Source organism: Pseudochaenichthys georgianus, chromosome 10 (genome assembly GCF_902827115.2).
Source record: "Pseudochaenichthys georgianus chromosome 10, fPseGeo1.2, whole genome shotgun sequence".
NCBI lineage: Eukaryota > Metazoa > Chordata > Actinopteri > Perciformes > Channichthyidae > Pseudochaenichthys > Pseudochaenichthys georgianus.
Genome location: NC_047512.1, coordinates 22,601,194 through 22,627,403, shown reverse-complemented (window position 1 = coordinate 22,627,403; position 26,210 = coordinate 22,601,194). Strand labels below are relative to the sequence as shown.

General features: G+C 40.6%; 2 protein-coding genes and 1 long non-coding RNA gene across 3 annotated transcripts; 1 reads left to right on the top strand and 2 right to left on the bottom strand.

Moving 5' to 3' along the window:
* Positions 1-153: 153 nt before the first annotated feature.
* Positions 154-2,674, bottom strand: LOC117453851 (uncharacterized). Its single transcript, XR_011643921.1, has 3 exons — positions 2,431-2,674; positions 1,246-2,342; positions 154-639 (listed from the first exon to the last, which is right to left on the bottom strand). It is a non-coding gene; the product is annotated as an uncharacterized lncRNA (long non-coding RNA).
* A 570-nt stretch (positions 2,675-3,244) lies between these two features.
* LOC117454364 (arylsulfatase I-like) lies at positions 3,245-6,199 on the bottom strand. Its single transcript, XM_034093581.1, has 2 exons — positions 5,886-6,199; positions 3,245-5,447 (listed from the first exon to the last, which is right to left on the bottom strand). The coding sequence occupies exons 1-2, from the start codon at positions 6,197-6,199 to the stop codon at positions 4,052-4,054; spliced, it is 1,710 nt and encodes a 569-aa protein (XP_033949472.1). The 3' UTR covers positions 3,245-4,051.
* Positions 6,200-12,884: 6,685 nt separating this feature from the next.
* On the top strand, positions 12,885-26,168 carry tcof1 (treacle ribosome biogenesis factor 1). Its single transcript, XM_034092839.2, has 8 exons — positions 12,885-13,123; positions 20,824-20,876; positions 20,977-21,026; positions 21,639-21,697; positions 21,812-21,980; positions 22,692-23,819; positions 23,908-24,020; positions 24,134-26,168. The coding sequence occupies exons 1-8, from the start codon at positions 13,013-13,015 to the stop codon at positions 24,167-24,169; spliced, it is 1,719 nt and encodes a 572-aa protein (XP_033948730.1). The 5' UTR covers positions 12,885-13,012; the 3' UTR covers positions 24,170-26,168.
* Positions 26,169-26,210: the final 42 nt, after the last annotated feature.

Below are 26,210 nucleotides of genomic sequence, written 5' to 3'. Positions count from 1 at the left end.
GACATAAAGTGAGTGAAACCAAACTCGGCCTGTAGATGTCGTCAAACATGATTCAACTAATACCAACAATGAATATTTAGCCATCTACTTTAGTGTGGTCTTCAAATGATTTTATTTATTTAACTTCCAGTAAAAGGACTCATGATGTAAGTGATGTTTTAAGGCTTGTTTATATCAATAAAAGTACAATTACTGTTAATAACTTGCAACTTAATTCAAATGCACAGCATTTAATTTACAGCAGCATCCTCTCATTATGTAATAGTTCCAGTAACAATAACTCATTCAAACGAGTATTAAATACATATTTTTTGTAATTGTAAATCAATGTTTATTTTTTTATCAGAGCTACAGTGCAAACATTCAACTTTCATATTATGTACCAATAGTTTGCCATGAGGGAAGGGCAGCAAAATAAACAGACAATGATATTGAAACATTTTTTAAAAGGATAAAAAAAAAAACTGGTACTTAAACTAGATAGATGATCTCACATAATACTGCAAGGTAACAACATGTACAAAGAGATTTTCCAGCACCCAAGTCATGCAAAGTAGGGTTCAATCTTAGGGTCCTCACTTGTCCAGTATTGATCTTCAGTTAGTTTTAAACCAAAAGCCTTTTTTGTCCTTTTTTTACCTGAGGAAAGAAAAAAGGCAGAATAATAACTTTCTTGTAGTTAAGATGGCTGAAAATTAAATAGCCTCAAACTGAATCTGTTCCTCTTTTTTGATAACAAACAGGCAGAGGAGGGAGAAGTACTCAGATATTGTACTTGAGCATAAGTAGAAGTATCAGAGTGTTGGAATATTCTGCTACAAGTAAAAGTCCTGCATTCAACATGTTACTCAAGTAAAAGTGTGAAAGTATTGCTATCAAAATATACTAAAAGTAAAAGTACTCATTGTGCAGATTGATTGTAATTATTATCAAAGCTGGTAAAGTTGCAGCTAGTTTTAAACACTTTGAGCAGGGTAGCTTGTGAATTTACTCGAGGTGTTACTAAAGTCTTATTTAAGAGTTGATTGTATTCCACATCACTAATCCAAATCTGCAAAGTAACTAAATAAATGTAAACTACTACACCTGCGACTCCTGTGAGTGAATGTAGTGGAGTAAAAGTACGAAGTAGCATAAAATGGAAATACTCGAGTAAAGTACAAGTATCTCAAAATGGTACTTAAGTACAGTACTTGAGTAAATGTACTTGGTTACTTCCCACCTCTGCAAACAGGTGAGTCTTACCTGACTTCTTACCGCGCCTCATTTTCCAGCAGGCGCAGCAACACACCCCCACTATCAGTAGAGCCCCGACTGTACAGCAGACTATGATCACGATGTGCAAAATGCTTTCTGGGGAGAAACAAACCACATCAATAATTATCCAAACTCACAAACTTTAAAGCATTCACATGTTTGCATTTGTTAGTTAGTGTTAGTGGTTAGTGAAACTCTATTTTGACCAAAATTCATGATAGGCTCAAAAGGAGAACAAGAAAAGTTGACAAATACTGAAAGTTCCCTTTGAAGCACAGCCAGTTCCTGTTGTTGTCACAGCACCTTTCATCAGCCCCCAAAGTATATTATTGAAATGAATAAATAAGTTCTAACTAAATGGAAAGCTTACCTTCAAGAATTTTCTCAGGAATTATTTGCTAATGTGCTAGGCAGGACTCAGTTATATTTTTATAATTTTTAAGTAGATTTTGAGTCATTTGTCATCATCGAATGTCACAGGAATGAGGAGGTTAAGAAGTTCTTCGAAGACAATTTCAAGAAGAAACACTACACTGCACTATGTTATCAGATATAAGGTGTACAGTAAATATTACAGTACAGAAGATTCTTAAACATTCTCCTTTAATCTTCTATTCTTCCATATGTGGGTCCACTGGGTTTTGTATTCTCACTTCCCCATGATGATTACCTTTTGTAGGTACTTTAAAATAGTATACAGAAACATTAAAGCATACATAAGCTGGAAGATAAACACTTGCCTTGAACAACCAGCTGAAAATGTACGTTTCTCAGGAGGACCCCGTCGTGCTGAAAGATTTCCACATTGTACACCCCTGAATCATTCCTCTCCACGTGTGTGATCTTCAGGGTCCCATTGTTGATGAAAAACTCTGTCCTGTTTTTTAAAGACTCATGTATTGTCACTCTTTCTTTCTTCAGATTGAACACAATTCTGGGCCCGGTGGGAAGCTGTCTCTTGCACCCCAGCCGATGGCCGCTTGCATTGTTCATCACTTGGATGGACACAGATCCTCCGAGGATAGCAGAGCACTGAGACGTGTTCTGAGAGGCCTTACATTTAGTCTCAGCAGCTGGAAGGAAAGCTAGAAAAATGCATAATCAAATGAAACCAGATTAATAATTCACCTTTTACACAATATTATAATGTTGCTCTAAAAATGAGTATTTTACCATGCGATACTCCAGCTAACATCACAAGAACAAGAATAGCAGGATCCATACTCATTTTGAAGATTACTGAACAGAGAATGATAAACCAATCTCTGTTAAAGCCACTGAAATCAAACCTCAGATTGTTTACAGACACTGGATGGAAACAGCAGGCCTACAGGGGTGGCGGTTTGATGCCGGTTAAGAAGGCAGGACATGAAGTTAACTGTTTCACTTCTCCTTGTAGACACAGGTCTTTAATGCTACCCCACAAAAGCAGGTTGCAACAACAAGGCAGGGGAGTTAAACTGTCAAAAGAAAAAAAAGGGTGTTTTCACTGAAATGACATGATAAGGTTTTTTGTATTTTTCCAAAAATATAACTGCCAAAACTTTAACTTCCTGTATATAGTGTCCTATGTTTACAGTTTTTAGTAGAATGTAGTCTTTATATCTAATCTAAATTCATCAGATGTCATAAAGTGAGTTAAAGTATATAACAACATTTTGACCAGTATGCAGTTTTTTTGCATGTTCTTGTGTTGGACATTAGTGTGCCAATCGTAGGGAAAACTTGCAACATGTGAAGAAATCCTAGATGTGAAACTGAACCTCGGGTTTGCCTTAGCTAACACACTTTGACTGTGATGACAGTTTCAGCATGTTTTAACAACTTGGCCATGTATTTCTTGATATGCTGGGGAAAACGGAAGTGAACATTAAACCTACACGGAGATAGGTGCCTATGAGAGACAAACTGCTAAAACCTTTTTATAAAACAAAAAAACCTGACTCTGCACAGAGATGAGGCTTATATTTGACAAAAGAGGCCAGAGATATGTCAGTGCCTTTAATCAACAAATTGTCATGATCACAAAAATGTCTTGTAGGTCTCCCTGTAGGTTAGGGGTAATCTTAAACCCTACATGCAGAAGGGCATATTTAGACATTTCCTATCTGAGCTCAGGATCAGAAAACATTTGTGTGCACACATTTCTACATACACATTCGCACATTTGCTGATATAGCTTAACAAGCAAACACAAGAATACAGCTTTTTATTGGACCTGTGTTTGATGCTCTTTTGTTATTGTTTGTTGGGCGCATGAACCAAACCAGACTGTGCAGAGGAACAATAGATCATATTGCTCATCCAATACAGTGCAACATTACCATTTAACTTTTGGAGTCACGAAACTCACGAAAGTATGCAGCTTATGTCACAAGAGGTAGTCATCATTTATATTAGTTATTGTTAAAATGGTTGAAGACGATTTTTCCTTGTAACCACTTCATCCAAGTCAAATACAGCGATCCAAGTAATCCTCTTGTCATTCTGACACATTTGCTAGAATCTTATTGGAAATAACTTTCATTTTTGATTACAGAATATTCTATTTAGGGACACACATTTGTTTATTCAAATGGATAAAAACATTTGTACTTATTTTAGTTTTTTACATCAATCAGTTGTTTTAGAGAGCCTGAATATAAACCTGCAACTACAACTAACAGCAGTTGGATTTGCAGAAGTTTGGTCCCTTTGTCAACAAAAACAAAAACACAGTGTCAAAAAATCCCTTATATACTGTAACTATCCTCTAGGAGTGCGTCCTTTGCCCCTTTTTCAGTCATGTCCTTTATTATATCCTGTTGGACATCATCCTAGTGTTGAGTCTCCTGAAAAACGACCTGCTTTTGGACATTTTCAGCTTCTTCTTCCAATTGTTCTTTTTCTGGTAGACAGTATCCCATCGTTCCTCCTCCTCATCTCCTATCCAAGGCACCCAAGCACCTCCATTGAGTTGGGGGTCAGCCCGAAGGTCCTCTGATGGATACCTTACTGGCACCGCAGTGCGATTGTAATACACCAGTCGAGCCAGCAGCTCTTTCACAACATCTGGTCTCTGCTCAGAAAGGTCTTGGCGCTCGTAGGGGTCTCCGGAGATGTTGAAAAGCCACACAGATTTATTGGGTTCAGTGTGGCGCTCCAGGTTCCACCAGCCGGCGGGGAAACCTGGAAGCACCGGTGGTGGCGTCCAGTCTCCGTAGCCGGGGTCTCCTGTTAGAAGTTTCCAGTCTCCAGCTCGTATGGAGGCCTGCACAGCTGTATTCCAAATCCCATATCCTTTCTCCAGGGAGCCGCTGCGGGCATGGTTATATAAAGGGTCAATATTGTGGAGGATCTCCAACCGGGGGGACTCTTTCCCTCCACTGATGGCTTCCCAAACATCATGGCCATCCACCCCCTCGGTCAGGGACTCATTTCCACCTGCTAATCCCACCAGTGTTGGGTACCAGTCAGTGATGTGCACCAGGGCTTTACTCACCCTCCTTTTCTTCCTCAACAGAGGACTGTGAACAAACCCCAGACCCCTGACACCGCCTTCCCAGTAGGTGCCTTTACGTCCTCTGAGGGGCCAGTTACTGCCGCCAGACAAAGGCTGGCCCCCGTTGTCAGTGGAGAAGATGATCACACTGTTCTGGTAGTAACCATACTTGCGGAGAGCGTATGTTATATTACGTACTGCCTCATCTACAGCTGAGACCATAGCAGCATATTTCCTGCGAGCCACATTTTCCATTCCACGGTATGGGTAGATGTACTCCCGTGGAGACTGCAGGGGTGTATGCACAGCTTGGAAGGAGAGGTAGATGAACAGCGGCTGGGACTGAGGATCGTGGGTCGCCAGGATCTTGCGGACTCTCTGTGTGTAGAGGTGTGTGGAGTATTTGCCCCTCTGACCCCAGGCCACCGACTCCCCCTCGTGCAGGTCGAAACCACACCTCCCGGGGCCGTCACAGGAGTCGTAGGTGTAGTAGTTTACACTGCCTGTTAAGGAGCCAAAGTATGTGTCAAAGCCCCGGCGAGTAGGCAGGCACTCCTTCTTGTAGAAGCCCAGGTGCCACTTGCCGACCATGTGGGTGGAGTAGCCGAGCTCCTGCAGTCTCTGGGGGAGGGTGACCTGGTCGAAGGGCAGGCAGTTGGGCTGGCGGGGCCGGATGATGGAGTGCTGCAGGCCAGTGTGGATTTGGTACCTGTAGGGTTTAAATATTAAGAAAACTGTCAGAGGGACTAATGTGTTAACACTCAGAAGGATGGGACAGTAAGTAAGAGTAAAGGGTAAGGACAAATTACTTCAAATAAACAATTGAATGAATCATGATTCTCAGATCTAATATTGGATTGATGCTGTAAAGATGTTTAAGTATTTCCGCACTATCAGACAAAATAATTGTATTATGCACAATAATAAAAAATAAGAGTAATAATAATAATAAGTAAATATGATGCTATTTTATGGCTTTGCAGTTATGCAGGTTTCAAGTAAAACAAATCTAGCAGCTTTACAATAAAGATATTTCTGTAAAAAAAAGGGTATTTCCCCTGCAGATGATTTCATTTGATTGAAAAATGGTTGAAGAAATCTGGTCCTAACAGACAACCACAAGCAACCTTGAGGACAAAGTCTGTACCTGCCGGTGATGAGCTGGCTGCGGGACGGGGTGCAGATGGGCTGGATGTAATAGTTCTCCAGCTTCACTCCGTCTGCAGCCAGTTTATCCAGCACCGGGGTCCTGATGTCAGAGCTGTGGTAGCCGATGTCATTGAACCCCTGATCGTCCGTCATGATGAAAATGATGTGAGGAGGCTGAGGGACAGGTGAGCTCTCGACAAAAGTGTGGTTGGTCTCGTTTTCCACCTGGTTAGGACCCATCATGTCCCAGGTCAGATACCCGAGGCTGAGCAGGCTCATCATGGAGAACCCGGTCAGAGCTGTCGTTGCCATGGTTCCTTTATTTCAGTCAAAGTAGTAATGTAAAGTATGTTGTCAGCAAATCATCGTGCAGTAATGCTGAGGGGACAGTTTAATCAAGTAATGCTCTGGTCCAGCTGTCTGTGGAGTAGGTGCCACTGAAAGAAAAGCTAATCCTCCATGTCTACTGACTCTCCAAATACTGTTTCAGACTCCTTTGAAACATTTCTCTCTCCTTAGTGGTCCCATTAACCCCGCCCTTTGCCTCGCTGCTTCACTGAAATAACATCAGCCCCTTTACCACCAAAAACACAGTCCTGGTGTTAATACTGACTTAGTACTATATGTGGTATCAAGGCAGTAGACATTTGTGCTAGATTTATAATTTTTTGAAAATATATATTTATTTGATCACTGTAGTACAAATGTTCACATTTGTTATGGCAGTTTCAAACATGAAGGCAGAAAACCCCATTACTACCTTCTCTTCATTCAAAGCATGTTATAGTATTTGACTTAAATGAACCACACTGCCAACTCTACACATTTCCATCCGACCTGGTTTAGCAGTGGATGAAAGAGATTCCACAGAAACACCCTCGCTCAGAAAACCCCGGAGTAAGGGGGAGATTGAGGTCTCTGCACTCACAGGGGCCCTACAGACACAATCACTGACACTGTTCCTCACTGCACTCGCAAACACTCACTCACTATTCCCGCTGTTTTATGAGTGCTGCAGAACTGAGGAAGGAGACAGAGCAGGCTTCCTAAAGTCTGATAACTTCTCCAACCAAACAGGCCTCAAAGAAACACTTTACGAATCATCCAGCGGGTCAACAGAAAGCAGCAGGACTGCACAGCCTCGCCCCTCCTGTGTGAACGTATTGCCCCAAAGCACGCTGATAAACCGGCTGCAGATTAACAGACTGTGAAACATTTTGGGGGGCTGGGGATCAAATTATTAACAACATATTAATAGTAACTAGAAAAAAGGACATGTAAATCAAGCTTTCTAAGCAGTCATCATATGTTTTTTATGGAGGTGGCCAGATAGGGCCATAGTCTATCTTCGGGTTGCATATCAAAAATGTCATAAGGTTACTGGATTCTTAGGAATTATATTTTGCTTTGTACAATTGAGTTAGGGAATCACATACTGATACTTTGGTTATTTTGCGGTTGATGTTACTGATAACCTGATTCACACAAGTAGTTCACATTTTGAGTTCCACAAAAATGCTGTTTGATGTGTTATGTGTTATGTATACACTGAAAAAAGTGAACCGTTGACTTTAATTAAATTATGTCAACACATTTCACATAACTGTATTAGGTTAGTTTAAAGCAATAATATTAAGTCGAAACAAATATTGTTTATTGAAACCTAATATTGTTGCTTTCAATTGACCTAATGTCAATGTTCTGGCTGAAATTGTGTAGCCTGTCATGATTGAAGAGGCCAACATATGTTACTCTTCTGTACTTCACATTTACAAAAATATTTGTCAGAATATCCTTTTCACTTTAAAATCTAAAACTGTTGAGTGACTTAAGGTCGTTGAGGTGAAAGATGGTCTCCAAGTTCAAATGAGATCTGTCACAACCTGAAGTTGGTCAACACACTCAAGGTAAAACATCACACCTTGCAAATATTGGTATAGGTAAGAGGAAGTATGAGCCTCCCATAAAGGGCATGGTGCTGCAGCCGGGCAGCCTGGGCGGGGGGGGGGGGGGTTGCCCGGCAGGGGCAGCAGCAAAGGCAAAAAAACAGAGAGTTGTGCATCACACTGAGAGGCTATTGATCCTAGTTCACAAAACAAGGAGGACAGATGTAATAATAATAGCTTGGAATTATATAGCGCCTTTCATGAGACCCAAGGTCGCTTAACAAAGAAGAACAAGATATGTGTGATGTATGTTGTCGGAAAAGTAACCGTCTCATGCTTATGGCAGCCACATTGACAAAATGCGACCCATTTGTTTTCTGTTGGTCATAGGCTCACTCAACAACACACTCTACCCCCAGTAACCAACACTACACAACCCCAAAGGAAACACCTATACTGACACATATAAACTCACACTGCCAACAAGCAGGTGCTACACAGTCATCACACTCCAAAGTCCGGAAAGATGTTGATAGACTGAAACCGCAGATGTATTACGGTTTACATTTGTTAATCCCTTTTTGAACTGTCATAGTACCAAAATAAAGAATTCAACCATTAACCAAGACATTTTTGAAGACCGTATTTGTAGAAACAGTTACCTTACAATAGACCACGATAATTTACCCTCACATGTTGAACAAACACCATTTTGGTTTCTGGGGGTTATTTTCAGTTATTTGTTTGTCATAACTTTTCTTGGGCTGCAACTCAATTTCAAAATGAACTAAGAATAAACAGAAAAATCATTTATTGGCATTCTTGTAAACCCCAGCTGTCTGATTCCAGTAATAGCACTCTTCCACACACAGTTAGCACTCGGGTAAAAGAAGGTCACTCTCTTAATGAACCAGACATGCTGACACGCTGTTGCCCCAGTTGTGACTCAGTGGAAAATAAAGGTTTAGTCTTTAGTTTAGTTTCAGACTCTTCATCATTCGTTCTTTTCATCTATCCATCTGCTTGATCCCCGTCTCTTTACTCAATGACATATCAAAAGGAGCTTTGAAGAGTGATGTTCTATGTGAGAAAACTTTAATAAATGGATTTTATTGAAATAAGGCAACTTCAGATAGTCGCTGAAATGGATTTAATGTGCCTTGAGTACCTGTGGTGGTTGTTGATTGAGCATTACCCTCATCATTTTCCATTTCGTTCCATAGGATGTTCACATTTCAACAATGCTTCCTTTTCTGTCCTTATTAATTGAAAGAAGATATAAGAAGCCTGATCATTCATTCAGAAAAAATCAAACCTTCAGGAATGTCACAAGGCACCAGTAGCTTTCAAAATGATTCACATTTTATTTTGTTTCCAGTTGTCAAACCAAATGTAAGTTTAGCCGTGGGAACTCTTATCTTCAAATACTAGGTCCAAGCAACTTACAATCTCAAACATACAAACTAACAACATCTTCTTCTCACTTGCACATGACTCTTAGACCAGGTTCAAAGCGTTTTTCTGGGAAACTGTGAAAAACAATAATGAGTTGAAAGGGAAGCAGAGGCTGCTGCTCTGTGTCGGTCAGCGCCAGATGTTGGCTTTGGCAAGAGGAAGAGGTGCTGTTACTGAATATGGCTGCTCCCCTTCACCATGAACACTACCCTCTTTCTAATCAACGCAGCCCTGCCAGTAAACTACTCCCCCTCTTCCCCAATTTTCTAATCTGAGCAAGACTAGTTGGAGGTTTTCTTTCTTCCTGTGCGCCAGCCCAAAGCCAAAACCTTTACTTCAATGGGACTGTATTCAATATGTCGCACCTTGTGATACAAAAGAACCTTTGTTTTGCTCCACACCTCGTTTTTTCACCTGTAATAATGTTTTTTAATGATCAAGTCATCAGCAAGGAAGTCACTATTGCTTTCTTTGGATAATCTTCAGGTAACATGAGGAGAAAGTGCCAAACAAAATGTGTTCTTTCAGCTTTATTGTCAAATGAACCACTTTTTGGAAGAAAATAAATTGCATTTGAAATATTGTTATTTATGTTGTGTGAGTAAGTGTATGAGAATTGGTCAATTACGTTTTAGAGTAGCTAACACTGGCTTTGGCTATCTCGTCACCACCACTTGTTACTGATTAAATCTGATTAGATCAATATATTTTAATAACAGATAAATTAAGCAACAACTAGTCCCAGTTGTTCAGGTTCTCAGGTTCGTATTTAGGTGTGGTTAGCAACTGTGGTTAATGGTTTACAGTGTCAGCTTCAGAAGCCACATCCTGTAGAATCAGTAGAGCTGCAGAGCATTAAAGGAATCAGTATGTATAGTCATTTGTATAAGTTGCACTGAGTGGTATTCAGCTTACATCTCTTCTTTCTTTCTGCAATAGTTTAACACAGTCTACACATGGTGCCGTGACAGGTGAGACCTCATGAGGAGCGCTGGCCTCGGCCCCAGACTGAAGGTGTGTTTGATTTGGCTCCTGTGGATCTGCAGCAGCACCTGGGCAGGAAGGCCAGACACAACACTTCATTATGACCCTCCGGTAAAACCACCTGGAAGGACATCTGAAAGGGAATCTTTTTTTAATCTAATTAACCCATCAGCCATAATCCATGTGCATATTTAAATACATCTCAAAATGTTTTATTTAGAATGGTTTTACGACTGTTTACAGAGGCAGATTATGACACATTAAAGGTATGCAGTAATAACAAAATCCCCGGGTGTAGTTGTAGGTAATTACCTGCAGAGTGAGTGCAGAAGTTAGCTGCTAAACATGTGGAATGTGTAAAGTAGACTTTTTTCCTGTGAAACAGAGTGCCATTTACTAGGTTTACTTGTATAAATATTTGTACTGCAACCTGTCATCAAAGCCAAGGGAAAGTCAAGGATGCAAAGACAATCAACCTCCTCTGACTCTCCGATAGATGCCTCTCACTCTTAAAAATGATATTCAACACGTTTCAGTTATTTGTCCAATAGAGTGTGACTTGTAGAGGAAAAGTGGGCTGAGGAAATATTACATTTCCCATTTTACAAATTGTTATTCTCCCATAAAACCTTGGTGGTCTGTCCCATCAAAATGAATGGGAGCTGAGTGTGTGTGTGTGTGGGGGGGGGGGGTGAGATTGTGAAATCCAGCTTCATGAGAGCACTGACGTTGCGTTTGGAATATACACATGCTTTTCTTTCCTGATTTTGCTCCATGAATGGGACTCTTTCAGCCGTTTGCTCATGTTGACCCTCCGCTTACCCAATACTCTCCCTCGGTTTGACCCAAGGTGTCACCGCCAGCTCTCTTAGATCCACTGCCCGGACACCTTAAGTTTCTTCCCATACTATCCAGCCAAAAAAGAAATCATGCTTTTATACAAATACACCTGATTGACTGGAGATATATTCCCGGCAGCTTTTTAAAAAAGTCGATCAACCAATTTGACCCAATAGTGGATCGGCTCGCTGTTGAAGTATGTTTTTTCCAACATAGAGAGATTTAATCAGAGAGCAAGGTAAAAAAATATAGAACCACAAGAGTTACAACTGAGATGGGCCAGCATGGGCAGGTGGCAGTTTATGTTCAAACTTACGGGATAATGTCTGTGTTATTTGCTTTTATGAACCAGTGGTATATGTTGGTCTTCTGCTTTATTTTTCTCATCTTATAGTGTGTGAACTATACAGTCATCACAGCTGGAGATATCAGGGTTTTCTTGTCTTGATTTACGAAGGACACCATGTGCCATTGTTCAGTTTTGTATTGTGTGACAAGCACCTTTAGAAAGGATAGTTAATTACACGTTTACTAGGCAATTGCCATCTAACTTAAAATGTAGTGTTTCTATGTTGTAGTATTGCAGCCTTTACTTAAAATGTCTGAATAGGCCATACTTCATCTGGAGACCTCACAATGTTGCTGTTATACTGCATGATTTTAGGGAACTTTGCCATTAAGAAAATAAGTAGTCTACATTTATGGACAAACAGTAAGTTAGTATTTTGAAGTAAACTAAATGTTTCTGACCTTTAAAATATATTTCTTGAAATAACCTGTGGAAAATTACCTAGAAGATTAGATCAACCGAAGTCATACAGGCTTTGTTTAAGGGAGGGGCTCGTCTTTTCACAGGTTTCTTTCCTGTGACAGGATATGCAACTGAGCTGAATCAAAGCAAAATCAAAGGAAAGTTTGCAGGTATTAAATAAGAATTAATAAGAGAAAGGGTTCTTTGTCGGCTGATGATAAGGCCCCAGTATAATAATGAGGCCACTGTGATATTCTGCTTGGCAGATTGTGCCCATATAGCCTAAATACGCCGACCAGAAACGTTATGGTTCCTTACTTGGGGGTAGGAACTCCAAGTGGAGATCACATTTAAGCTTCAGAAAGGGAGACCATAACGGCCCGTCCACACAGCGGCGTGCGCTGACGCTTGCCGGCGGGCGTGTCTGAAACTCGACCAACAACCAATCACATGAATCTCCCGCCCCTGACACACAAGCAGCGGTTTGATTGGCTAGAGCTTGTACTGGCATATGATTCGATTGGCTGACGCCTCACCGAGGCGTCAAAAGTTGAACATTGCTCAACTTTTGCAGTGAGCCCCGCCAGCTACGCTCCACGTCGCTTCCCACGATGCATTTCGGCTAAAAGTGACGTCACCCCATTCAAAGTGAATGGGGAAGCGTCAACGCACGCCGCTGTGTGGACAGGCCGTAAATGTATAAAAATATTATTAAAGTGTTGATGATTTTTTTTTAAGACAAAAACTTAATGTGGGCACTTAGATGATCTGAACAGCCTTTGTTGCATAAGAGAAAGTACAATTAATACAAAAAAGAACCGATTAATAATAATAATAATAATAATAATAATAATGCATGGGATTGGTATAGCGCTTTTCTTTAGGCATGCATATTTGTTTAAAAACACTTAAACATAATAGGATATTATCTGCATTTTACACAAACGTGCTGCAGTTATGATGTCATTGTTTTTACATTAGCGGGGAAAGCTGTAGGCAATATGAAAATTAACACGGTTTCGTGAAAGAACTACACCTCCCAGAGTGCATTGCAGCGGTAAACGGAACCACTTCCTGAGATCAGAGTTCATCTTTTTTCCATGCGTGTTTTAGTGGAGTAGCGGTGGCAGTGGATTGTGGGGCCAATGATAATATGAGAATACGTTACCCTAATTCTCTTAAGTGTTTATTTTTCTTCGTGTGTCGAACATGTCTGTGGTGGAAGCATCGAGGCGCGAGCTTACCCTGCTGATCTACCGCCACCTGAAGGAGCATGGTTTCCACTCTGCTGCAGAGGAGCTACAGAAATACAGCCCACAGGTCAACACACACACTACATTGTACATTTAAATGCATGTTTAATGCCCAGCATTCGGCGCCACTCGATTACGTAATATACTTGAAATAGTGGCTCTGCAGCAGGTATACTCGACATTGAGAAACGGCCACGGTTTCAGGTTTGAAAACCCAGTGGTCAATAACCTGTCTTCCTATAGGAGTAACCTAGCTGACGTAACGGGTGACGACACTCGACACATAGTTGCTGGCGGGCAAAACACAGGCAGTGTCACTGTGCCAAAGACAATACTGTTAAAAAATGGTTGATACACTGTACACAAGCAAATACAAAATGTTCTCCATAACCCTGGTGTTATCCGGTGCTGTAGTAAGGTGTACATATATATATATATAGTAATATATACATATGGTAGACGACTATAGTTTCACAGATGTATTTATAACATCACAGAATCCCTGTCGAGTGCATTCACACCTAATAGTCCGTTTTCTGGTGCGCACCAGACGACAGTTGGTTACATTGTTTCATTGTTCAGAAGGTTCGGTTTGCGTTCACACCATAGGTTCAAACGGACTATAGAGTGACGAAGTCACGCCCATCTACTTCCGGTCCATGGGACCTTATTTCGGAAAAATAATGTATTGAAGTCAATGGAGAGAGAGAACTTATCTTTCGATCCCGTTTGAATGGTGCCATGAATTACACATAGATGTTTGTCAATCATAAAAAATAATTTCCATGTCAAAAAAGTCACAGGTTGTCGTAAAACTGTTGAAATATAAGACTATGAAAAATACGAAACTAGAAAGACTACAAATCCCAGAGTCGTGTAAGTGATGTCACAATTGTTTTCCTCCACTAAGAGATAGCTAAGATCAGCGTAGGGCTGGGCGATTTTTTTTTTTCTAACTAATGGACAATTTTCGATTTAAACCTCGATTTTTTTCTAAACAAACCAGACCAAGGCAAAATGTAAATACATATTTTCTTTATTAACACAATACAAATAAATGAGATTACCAAGTAGTCTAGGCCTATGTGAACAAATCAGTTGTTCAAGAATACAAAAAATAAAATAAAAACAGCACCACGGCACTTGGTTGTCATTAATGTGCAAAGATTTTTTTTAAATCAAACTGAAAGAAAAATCTCTTGTAGGCCATCCCTGAAAAAACTTGTAAAATGAAATACAACAAATAATAAATAATGATAATGAAATGAATAATAAAAAAATACCCTCAAACAAAATAACATCCCTTTAACTTTCTAGGAAGTTGTCTTTCCACAGACCTTACACAGAACAGTTGTTTGTTCTATGTATGACCGCTTGTACCCGAACCACTTCCATACAACTGAAGTAGCACCTTTTTTAGGAATGAGTTCTTCATCTGTGTTCGTGGACATTTTTATGGTACATCTGTCGGTGAAGCGGTGAATGTGATTGTAGTAGGCTATGTGACTACCCGATCTGCAGCTCTGCACATGCTCACAGTGTTATAAATTAAAATCAATGTTTTTGATGGCATAAAGTACCTTAAACATACCGACAGTTTAAATGCTGTTTTATACTGAAAAACCAGAAGTTCTCGTGCGCAGTTGTTAAGCTTTTATTCTGAAAATCCTTCATCTCCGCTTAGCATTTAGCATGTGGCTAATATACCATTTACTATAGAGGTGAATTTAGTAGCGATATGACACGGAGTGTTGCACACCGAAACCTACTGATTTCAACACTACAACTACTGTATAGACGTCGAGCTATTATTATTGCTGAATATTAAATGAAGGTACAGTTTATTTGAATACGTTTGTTTACAGACGTGGGTAGCATGAGACAACAACTGGAACTACCAGAAATGAAACCAGCCGTCAAGTTTTTCCTGTCTTGAGTATTGATTACAGCGTTCAAAACCATATTAAATGAAAAGTCATGAAAGAGATAAGGAGGAGAAAAGGCGTGTTTAGTTATATATGTAATGTACAATGTCTGAGTCCCCTGTTATGCTCAACAACGAACACAGCATAACAACAGCAGATCGGGCAGAGCTGCAGATCGGGTAGTCACAGGCAATGTGGCTGAGTTTTGTGCGCATTCTGGAAAGTGAGAGAGTAAGCTACTCCGGAGTCCCTTAAAGCAAAACAAATCTGCGGAGTCTAGAAATGTTTTAAAATCGCGATTTTTCGGTTCAGCCATTTAACAAACCGTAGGAAAGTAAAAATGCAAATTAATCGGGAAAACCGAAAAAATCGCCCAGCCCTAGATCAGCGCCATATAGATAGAATCTATTCTTTCGCACACACATACGGGTATTGGGCCGAGGACGACACCGTACTTCCGGTATCCGCCATTTTACGCGAGGTGCAAGCACGCCGAGGGTTTAGCCGTACACCGTCTAGGTGTTGCTAAGCTTCCTGTACTGAATAGCATAGTCTATTGCCTTAATCAATATCTAGTCAATACCACATATATGCAATGGCATGATAATATTATTGTGACAAGTGGGGTATTCACCTGGTGTTTCCAGAAATTAGACGTAGATGCAGCCAAAATCGACGAAGGCCACTTTCGAGGGTCGTTTTCCCATACATACGTCTGTAAGGGCAATCCGACAACCCACACAGCTCTAGTTTATGCTGGTAACGACCTAAAGCACACCCCTCAAGTCCAGAGATGTAATCCAAAGACATGCAGCGATTTCTTCGTCATTAATTCAGAAAAAAAACCTAGTGCGCTCTGCCTGGCTACGTTAGCTAACTGTTTATATTTGCACCTCCAGGATATTTGCACTAGGGATGGGAATTTGAAAGCAAATGTATATTCTAATATTCGACCCCCCAAAAAACGGTTAACCGGTTAACCGAAATGTACATATCCTATAAAAAAAAAAGAATTGGGTAAAAAAAAAAAATTCAGAATTTGTTTCTGAATTTTTTTTTTGTTGAGTGTTGACAGGGGGGCGGGGGAGCACGCTCATGAACTGTTAGCGCCGGAACCTCGCAACGGCTGCGGAGCGCATTTGCGCCACATTTGGGCATAAGATAAGGTTTGAGTCTGCGTGATCTGCGTGTAGGGAGGGGCAGCAGCCATATCATTGGCTAGAACTAACTATATCTGATGGATTTGGACATAAACACGAGTGAAGTATAACCGGATGCGAGAGAGAGAAATCAGCACCTGCAGCTCTGCCCCGCTGTGAGGGACCGGTGAGCGGAGCAAAACACACCTTTAGACGTCACCTAACACATTTAGCTATGGTACAGTCGTATAGATATACATTGAATTATTCAATTTGATAATCAACTTAGGCATCACTCCCAAAAAAAAAAAAGATTTATAAAAATATTCATAACTCATATTCGAATACCTGAATCATTTCTAATATTCGAATATTCGATTAATCGTTCCCATCCCTAATTTGCACCTCCAGGAAAATGGCGTATTTATATATATATATATATATATGGCGCGCGTTGCATTGTGAGTAGCTCGTGACATCACTGTGTGTGAAAGAATCTATCTATCTATATGGCGCTGACTAAGATAAGATAACTTTAACAAGATGCCTGTGTGCTTAGTATCCAGGTTGTTATCATACCAGCAATGGGTCTTGCTCGTTCTTTCGCTTCCCATCTGATGAAAGGAGCAGGAGTGGCTGGATCAAGTTAACTACCTAGCTAGTAGCTAGCACGTTAGTTAGCATTACAGCCTTGTCATTTTTATTAGCCTTAATATGAAGTAACATTAAGTAGGGTTGCCAGAAACTGACCATGATCAAAATCGATTATTCGGCAGCTCTGGTGAATAATAATCGATTAACCCCCCGTTAAAAATGTCCCCCCCACATTCATGATGGGAGACCAGAGATGTAGTTCATTGAGCGTTTCACACAAACAAATGTGTTACTTCACAGTTTTACGACACATTTTTTTTTTTTGACTTGCAAAATTATCTTTTAAATTGACAAACATCATATGTGTAATTCGTGGCACAATTCAAACAGGATCAAAATATAATCTTTCTCTCTCCATCAGAGATGGGGACTCGAGTCTGCGACTCGGACTCGAGTCGCACTTAAGTCGCACACACAGAGACTTGAGACTTGACTTGGACTCGTGACCAAAAGACTTCAGACTCGACTTGGACTCGTGTGTTGGGACTCGTGAACAATCATTGTGTTTTCTATTTTTGGCGTATTAAAGGTGGGGAAGGTACATTTGAGAGAAACCGGCTCGAGATCGCTAGAATTTGAAAATACACAACCGGAGATAATCTGCTAGAGGCTGCTACTTCCTTATAGAGCCCGCCTCCTCCAACACACACGACCGCGCACATGACCAATGAGGGCACGAGATAAGTTTGTGCCCAGATGGAAGGCTGACAGGCAGGTAGGCCATCCAGTTATTTTAGCCGGGCTCATTACACGCAGACGTGCGCGCCTCTGTTACTACCTCGTAGTAACACCATGGCGACCGGCGGCACACCTGCGGCTGTACCGCTTGTAATTAGGTTAAACTACAAACACTTCGAACAAAACGCCGGCGGCACCAACAAAAGGAGCGCACACTGCAAAGTCTGCAATATCAAAATCAAGGATGCTGGCGCAACAACGTCGAATTTCATCAGGCACTTGAAAACTCACCCGGAGAGGTCAGTCACATTAACGCATGGACGGTTAGCAAACATGTTTAGCTCAGCATCAGCTGTGTAATGCTAGCTTAGCTTGCTACTAGCTTTGTAACTGAATATTTGAAAAGATGAGTGAATGTTTGCTTGTCACACTTGTTTGAGTTGAGTGGCGTTGACATCCAACTCTTGACATGACATACAAAAGGTCGGTAACGTTAATCATTACGTTCCGCTGCCAACATCTACTGGCTAACGTTAAACGTAGAAAATACATAGTTACATACATAAATACATCTGTGGGTTTATAGGCAGGTTACAGGTTTATTGTTGACCACGTAGCGTTAATGTTACAGGTTTATCAGGTTACCATGACACTGGCTTTGAGTGAGAGGATAGAGGATTATGTTTATTAATAGTAGACTTAAAAGATGTCATTAGAGACCCAGTGTATAATAACACAGTAAATGCTTTGAATTTCTTAGATATAGCTGTGCAGTATTCTTAACAGACTGGATAGCAGCAGACAATAGAAGGCTTATTACAACCAGAAGAGACATGAGACTTTTATTTTTTTAGAGACTTGAGACTTGACTTGGACTCGTGACCAAAGACTTGAGACTTGATCAAGTCTCACCCCACAAAGACTTGAGACTTGACTTGGACTCGTGACCAAAGACTTGAGACTTGACTTGGACTTGCAAAAAAAGACTTGTGAACATCTCTGCTCTCCATTGACTTCAATACATCATTTTTTAGAAATAAGATCCCATGGAGGTCCACCGGTAGGGGAGGGACTTCGCCACTCTATAAACTTTAAACACAAGTCATGTGCACGGAAATGCTGTTCAACCATTGGTCAGACAATAAGGGGGTAAACCATGGGGTACACACGCAAATCCCGGTGTTGTGTCAAATTATGCACCCCCATCATGAAATGCACCCCTTGTCACGGGAACGCGCATTTGTAAATGAAACGTTAAGACCTTAAAACGATGCTTAAAATGAAAAGTAAAGGTCCAGCTTTTTATGGTAATTTACAGACTGTGAGTCGCTTAGTGGTAGCTTATATTATAGTCTCGATTCTTGTGGTTAAATTTTTCGCTCCGTATTTTGATGGTAGTGGTGTCGAATACTGGATTTTGCATTCATTCGTCACTTTTCAGTAATTTTTTTATTGTGACGTCCTGTCTGTATACACGTGCTTTAAAATGTATTGTTTAATTGTAGTATTGTTTAATTTTACATATTTGTCATATAACAAACTAAATATATGTTTACAAATGTTACATAGTCTTTGTCAGCATATTTTTGCAAATCTTACAAAATAAAAGTGTCACATTCATGAAACTTGCTCCATTCATTGCTACTAGTCCTACATAGGGATGCACGATAATTATCGACCCGATAATTATCGGTCCGATATTAGGAATTATGACGTCATCCCGATAAACCCGATACCAGTATTAATAGCCCCGATAATATACAATATATTTTTTGGGTAAAAAAAAAAGAAAAAAATACTGCGGTGTGGGTGGATTGGGATGAGGGGCGCTCCTCTCGTTTTGCCAGTACTGTGGTTTAGGAAGAGGGGAGTTCTTCACAAATCCAGCGCTCCCTAATACTGTGTGTGTGTGTGTGTGTGTGTGTGTGTGTGTGTGTGTGTGTGTGTGTGTGTGTGTGTGTGTGTGTGTGTGTGTGTGTGTGTGTGTGTGTGTGTGTGTGTGTGTGTGTGTGTGTGTGTGTGTGTGTGTGTGTGTGTGTGTGTGTGTGTGTGTGTGTGTGTGTGTGTGTGTGTGTGTGTGTGTGTGTGTGTGTGTGTGTGTGTGTGTGTGTGTGTGTGTGTGTGTGTGACATAAAGTCAAGTAAGTGCTCGGCGCAGTTGTGGCGAAATGTCGCTCATCTGTTTTAATTTAAACAGCTCTTTATATCCGTTAGCGCAGCTAGCTAGCACCAGATGCTAACAACAACAATGCACGTAAGGTCTCTCTCGCTCGCTCGGGCCACACATACACACACACTCCCGGTCCTCCAGGTGGCCAGTCGGTGCCTGCCGGTGAGCGTGGAAGTGTGGTCTGCCACAAGCGGGTGGCAGGAGCGGGGCTGTCAGCATCAGCTTGTAGATGGTATTTTAAACTCGATGCGCTCTGAAACTACGGGGCGGCCGAGGAAAAAAAATGCGTTAAAATAATTATTGGCGTATTTATTTATTTTTTATCGGTCTTGAGAAGCAGGAAGTTATCAGTATCGGTTTCAAAAACCCAATATCGTGCATTCCTAGTCCTACAACCATACCCTAAAAAATGCTTGAGGGTGGGATGAATAGAAACATCTTTTTGGGTGGGGTGAATTTTATGACAGGCCTGCCTATCACGTGACAAGGGGTGCATTTCATGATGGGGGTGCATAATTTGACACAACACCGGCAATTTCTACCGGAGCCTCCGCCATGGAGCATCGGCACTTTCGGCAGGTTATTCTCATGCTGTTGTTAATCTGGAGATCAACAGACACTAGCGGCCCGTGCATATGATTATATAATCAGACAACGTCAGTTAAAAAACATTATAACACATATAATGAGAGACGTTCTGCCGTAAGGAGGGGCTTACTGTTATGTAGTTGACGGAGAATTTTTACTTTACACGACACTGTTCAACACTTAATTCTGCTTCACTCTTTAACTAAACAGTCTTGAAAGACTCTATCGCTAAAGATTTTGAAGACATCCGTATTCTTGTGACACGTAAATACTACGCTTCCTATGTTTTGGTGCGGACTGCGTTCACACCAGCAATGAACCGCTCTAGAGTTTGCAAGCAAGCGCTCCGAGACCACCTATCTTAGCGGACCAGAGTCCGGTTGTTTAGTTCACTTAAGAGGTCTCGGACTGCGATCACACCGACCCAAATGAACCGCACCAAGCGGCTAAATGCACCAGGGTTCGATTCAACCGGACTATACAAGGCAGGTGTGAACGCACCGTTAAAACTGTTTTTTAATCTGATCCATTTGAAAAAAGGATCTTGTGCAAAGCTATATAGAATATTTCATCAACGATATGTATGGTTGTAAGTATGATGTTATTTTTTGCAGGTAGAGACACAAGTAACTGAGTCATTATGGGACATCTACAGATCGTGGTTAAGGTGAGTTTGATTTCTCAATTCTTTGCTGGAATCAAACACCTTATTTTGACTTGATGGTAGTTATAATGTGTGTGCTAAATATTGTTTCTATTCCCATCAGTAACGAGCAGCAGGAATCAGCCAAGCTCTCCAAAGAAGAAAGGAATAAGGGTATGAGTGCTTCTTTCTCAAAACTTAAATATGATTATTCTGATGAAGGCCTCAGGCTGAAACGCATTGGCTTTAAATGTGTTATTCCTCATACCACTAGTGATGCTAGAGTCTTACCTCTTTTTGCTTACTCCACTTACCTTGAAAGTAAGCGCAGTTGTGCCTTACTTTGAAAACTTAAAGTAAACGGCATGGAAAGTGTCAAATATAGCGTGATAATTGCGTTTTACATTTTTGAAGGGGTTTGAAGGTAGGCTAACTCGATGCAGTTTCCAAACCAGTTCTGCGACAAGTTTCATTCTTACCTTGCCTCCCACTTGTTTATGAAGGACTTGTGTTTTCCTTCCATCAAAAAACGTTCTGAAATGTTTGATATTTAATGCTCCTTTGGTCTAGTCAAGTTTGGCATATGTGAGGTTAAATTATTCTGTGAAACAAAGGAGGAAATACTGTAGCCCCTCTGAGCAGGGGGCTCAAGATGCTGCATCAACAACACTTGCATAATCCTGTTGGTACACTTGACAGAGTTCTTCCACAGTCACAGAAGAAGTGATTGGTAGTCTGGTAGTGTGCTTGAGTAGATTTTGTATTTATTCCACACTTCATTTCCAGCTGCAACAAAGAAAAAGAAGGACAAACTTGCAATCAAAGAAGAGACGGAAAAAAAGAAGGTAATTAGTTACATTTTTTTATGAGACATTAAAGCCACTGGTTTAGTAACTTGTTCAACGAGTGTTTGTTCAACTTTATTTATTAGGCTGTTATTTCTTATGTTTTTCTTCTAGACTGTGCCGGCAAAAAGGAAAAGAAATGAAAGTAAATCTGGAGAAAATGTCATCAAGGCAAAAAAATCAAAGACCCAAACTAAATCCCAGGCTGTGGCTGGAGACGATTCTGACTCTGACGACAGTCTGGATGTAGATAAATGGAAGAAACTCCTCCAGCAGATGACAGGTAGGTGAGGGCATGGGTCTGAAAAGGGGCATTTGTGTGCAAGTGTGTGTAAATGGTGAAGATGAATCAAAAGTTTCCAATCATAATTTCCTGGCACTTTCAAATTAAGCTAATGGTAATATTTCCGAAGACACTAAAATAATTAAGATTAAGTCACATACTCCCGAGATAAGAAGAACTATTTATTTTTTACATTGAGAAAGAGATAGAATTTCTGTTTTAAGGAATGAGCTGCCAACAAAATAAATGAAACCCTACGGAGAGCTGTGATTTAGGCTGTTGTGTTTCTTAAAGCATTTTCAAGTATCAAGAATAACTTACCTATATTTGCTTGATTTTGCTAACTTATAACTGAACTTATGAGGCAATATACCTCACCTCTAGTGAGCGGCCCAGCCCTTCGTATATTTTTCTGAATGTGGCCCTTGGTGAAAAAAGTTTGGACACTCCTGGTTTAGAGGGTTGGAAAATGCTGGACATGTTGGAAGATGGAAAACCATTTAGGGCCGAGTCCTCTCAATTAAAGAGAGAAAGACAACCAAGAGGTAGGACCACAACTCCAATGAATAACGTCACCATGGGAAACAGTGATTTCATACAAACAGAGCTGTGCACAGAAGCTGGGTGGATACTGTTGATATTTTCTTTTAAGCATTTGTGCCACCTAGTTGTGTTAGTTTAATGTATTCGTCATGTTTACTCTGTCAACAGATTCAGACATAGCCAAGATGGACACCATCAATGCGCTGGACTCGGCTGCATTACCACCCGTACAAAAGAAAGTGAGGAAATCCCGGGTAAAGCCTCCCGCAAAAACTCCCAATGAACAGAACACAGTTGGAGAGAATAAGACAATGGATGAGAAAGCCATTACAGAAACACCAACAAAGAAGCGTAAACCCAAGAAGAGTACGTCCAAAAAGAAGGCGCCTGTGATCTCCTCTGCCGCTCCGAGCCAAGAGGAAAACATCAACGCTGTAGAAGACAGAGCAGCGACGCCCACTCTTACCTCGTCAAAACAGGATGAAATAAAAGATGTGACCATGATTGAAGAAAAAACTGATGAGACACCGTCTGAGCCCAAGAAAAAGAAGAAGAAGAAAATTAGTGAAGATAATGTGAAGGAGAATACAAATGACACTGGTGTCGAAGGAAAATATGGCAAGAAGAAAAAGAAGACTGGAGTCACTAAAGGGAAACAGGGAGATAGCATAGCAGAAGAAATCATAGCGAAGGACAAAAGTGTTGATAATGTGGACACTTTAGAACCAAGAAGAAAAAACAAGAAGAAGAAAAAAGCTGAAAAGGTACAAGAAAATACAGAGCTGATAGTTGAGAAACCAAAAGAGACGGGTGAAAGTGAAGAAATATTAGAACAAAAAGTAGAAGAAAACGGGAATAATTCAGAAGAGATACCTGAAGAAAAGAAGCAAAAGAAGAAGAGGAAGGAGATTGTTAAAAATGAGGAAAACTCAGAGCAGATCGTTACAGAAAAGAAAGCAAGGAAGAAGAAAAAGAAGAAACCTGATGAGGACAATTCAGAGCAGATAGTTAAAGAAGAGAAAGCAAAGAAAAAGAAGAAACCTGATGAAGACAATTCAGAGCAGATCGTTACAGAAGCGGATGATAGCGAGGAGATGACAGAGCTGGTATCTGAAGAAAATACAACAATGACAAAGATATCAGAGAGCGGTGACGGAGAGGAACAGCCAGAGCAGAGCACTGAGGTGAAGAAGAAGAAGAAGAAAAAGAAAAAGCTCTTATCATTGGAATATAATGACACTGAGCCACTTCCACTCAACCTAGACACGCCAAGTCCTCCGACAGAGAAGAAGAAAAGTGAGTCCCCGTAATCATGACAAAATTCTATTTGGGGTTATGTCTTTTGCAAGTTTGTATTCACTTTTTCATTTTTTCATTCTGTCAGAGAAAATCAAGTTAAAATCAGCTGATGTCCCAGAAACCCCTGCACGTTCTGTCCCAGACAGCAAACCTACAGAAACCATCCAGACACCCTCAGGGGACTCCAGCCACAAAAAGGTACGACACATTCTACTTCTCACCTCTTCTCCGACTCTGGTCAAAGCATAATAACATTTTATTAGTTTCAGTGGAAAGATAACTCATACTTACTTTTCTGTTATTCTTCACAGAAAAAGAAATCCTCCAAGAGTCATGAAGATGTCTGATTCTGCATCCCTGGAAACATATCCTGTCCATCTTAGTACTAGTTGTTTTTTAATTGTCCTAAAGATAGCTGTAAAAACCAACTAGTTTTCTATTTGGAACATTTCTTATCTTTTTATTTTGTTTTATATTTACCAACACAGTGTGCCCTACTTTTTGTATATTTTTTATTTTGTATCTGATAGTTCCCTTTTTAATGGCATGAGTATGTGAAAGGTTTCTGATTGTTTCGTGCATGGATGATGGACGATCCCTCTTATGATATGTTTCTATTTCAATAATAATAATAATGTCTCGTAAGCACATTCTCTTTCACATTCATTTGTATGCCTAAAAACTACAACGGTTTTATATTTATGTAAAAATACATTGGAAACTGTTTAAGGCCCGTGTCGCACTGTCCCGAAATTGACACCCGATGGACACACGATAAAGGAAATGTTCAAATTCGGCTCTGATCGTAGCAAAATCGGGCCATTCGTGAGGGCATCTTAAACCATCGTATGACCGCCGGTGGAGTTTCTCAGGCTCCGGCAGCAACTTCGTGAGCGGCAACTTCGTAAGGCACTCGTGAGGGCATCTTGTCAAATCGAGTCATCTTCGTGTTATCATCGGTGCCATCGGGCATTCGCCCTCACTCTGATCGGGGCGAATGCCCGATGGCACCGATGATAACAAGATGCCCTCACGATCGCCTTACGAAGGGCAAAATTGACATACAAATTCAACACGAAAATGAACCTTCGCAAGGCCCTTCGGCAATTTTTTGGCATGCCAAAGATTTTGCCTCCGCTCACGAAGTTGCTGCCGGAGCCTGACGGTACGTCCACACAGCAGCTTTAGACGAATCTTCCACCGCTTCCAACGCTTCTCTGCCCATTGACTTTGAATGGGGATGACGTCACTTTGCCTCACTTTTCGCCAAACTGCATTGTGGGGGAGCGAAGCGAAGATTTCCAGGATTCAAAAGTTGAGCAATGTTCAACTTTTGAAGCTGAGCTGGAAGCGCGTCAGCCAATCAAACACGTTTATGCAAATCTGACAGTAGAAGCGCTAGCCAATCAAACCGTGTGTAAGCAGGGAGAACCAGACCGCAGTTCATTTCCTCATATTCCAAACGAGAAATGTAAATGATTAATCATGATTAATTAATTTTTAAGCTGTGATTAATCTGATTAAAAATGTTAATCGTTTGACAGCCCTAATATATATATATTGCTCGCATAAAATCCCCGGGGTTTTTTGCTTTGTATGTTGGGGGCGGGAGATTCATGTGATTGGTTGTTGGTCACATTGCTCGCAAAAAATCCCCAAGCTGTCAGACACGCCCAGCTCCAAGATTTTCAAGATTTTTGAAAAGCTGCTGTGTGGACGTACCGTGAGAAACTCCACCAGCGATCATACGATGGCTTAAGATGCCCTCACGAATGGCCCGATGTTGCTACGATCACAGCCGAATTTGAACATTTCCTTTATCGTTTATCCATCAGGTTGTTTTATTGCACAACAAAATCATGTAAACATATTATGTAAATAACCCAATTTGTGTTCTGTGAAACAAAAAAGTATATAATATATTATGTTGACAGGAAGTTGTTGTTGCTATGGAAACAACATTACGGAGAAAACGTAATATTTTCTACATATAAAGACGGATAAAGTAAAGAACAAAGTCTGAAGATATCAGTACAGTATCATAGTACTGTAACATAATTGTTTTTGGTACTTTCATTGCAGTTGTATGTCTTAAATGTAATGTAAATGTTGCCTTTGTGTGTGGTTCGGGGCCATCTTCGTGCGAAATTCACAATTCCATATTCGTGTGTCCATCGGGTGTCAATTTCGGGACAGTGTGACAGGGGCTTAAACAGCCTATTTTGTTATAAGGTTGAATACATAAGCCTGTTTTTCAAGCAACATTTTATATATTTTATAAAGCTTTTACATGTGTACAAACATTATGCCTTCAAATACAAATTAAAACTCAAGGTTTTTTTTCAATGTCCTGTGCCTATCTGACCTATGTTGTGTTTACTGTAGACT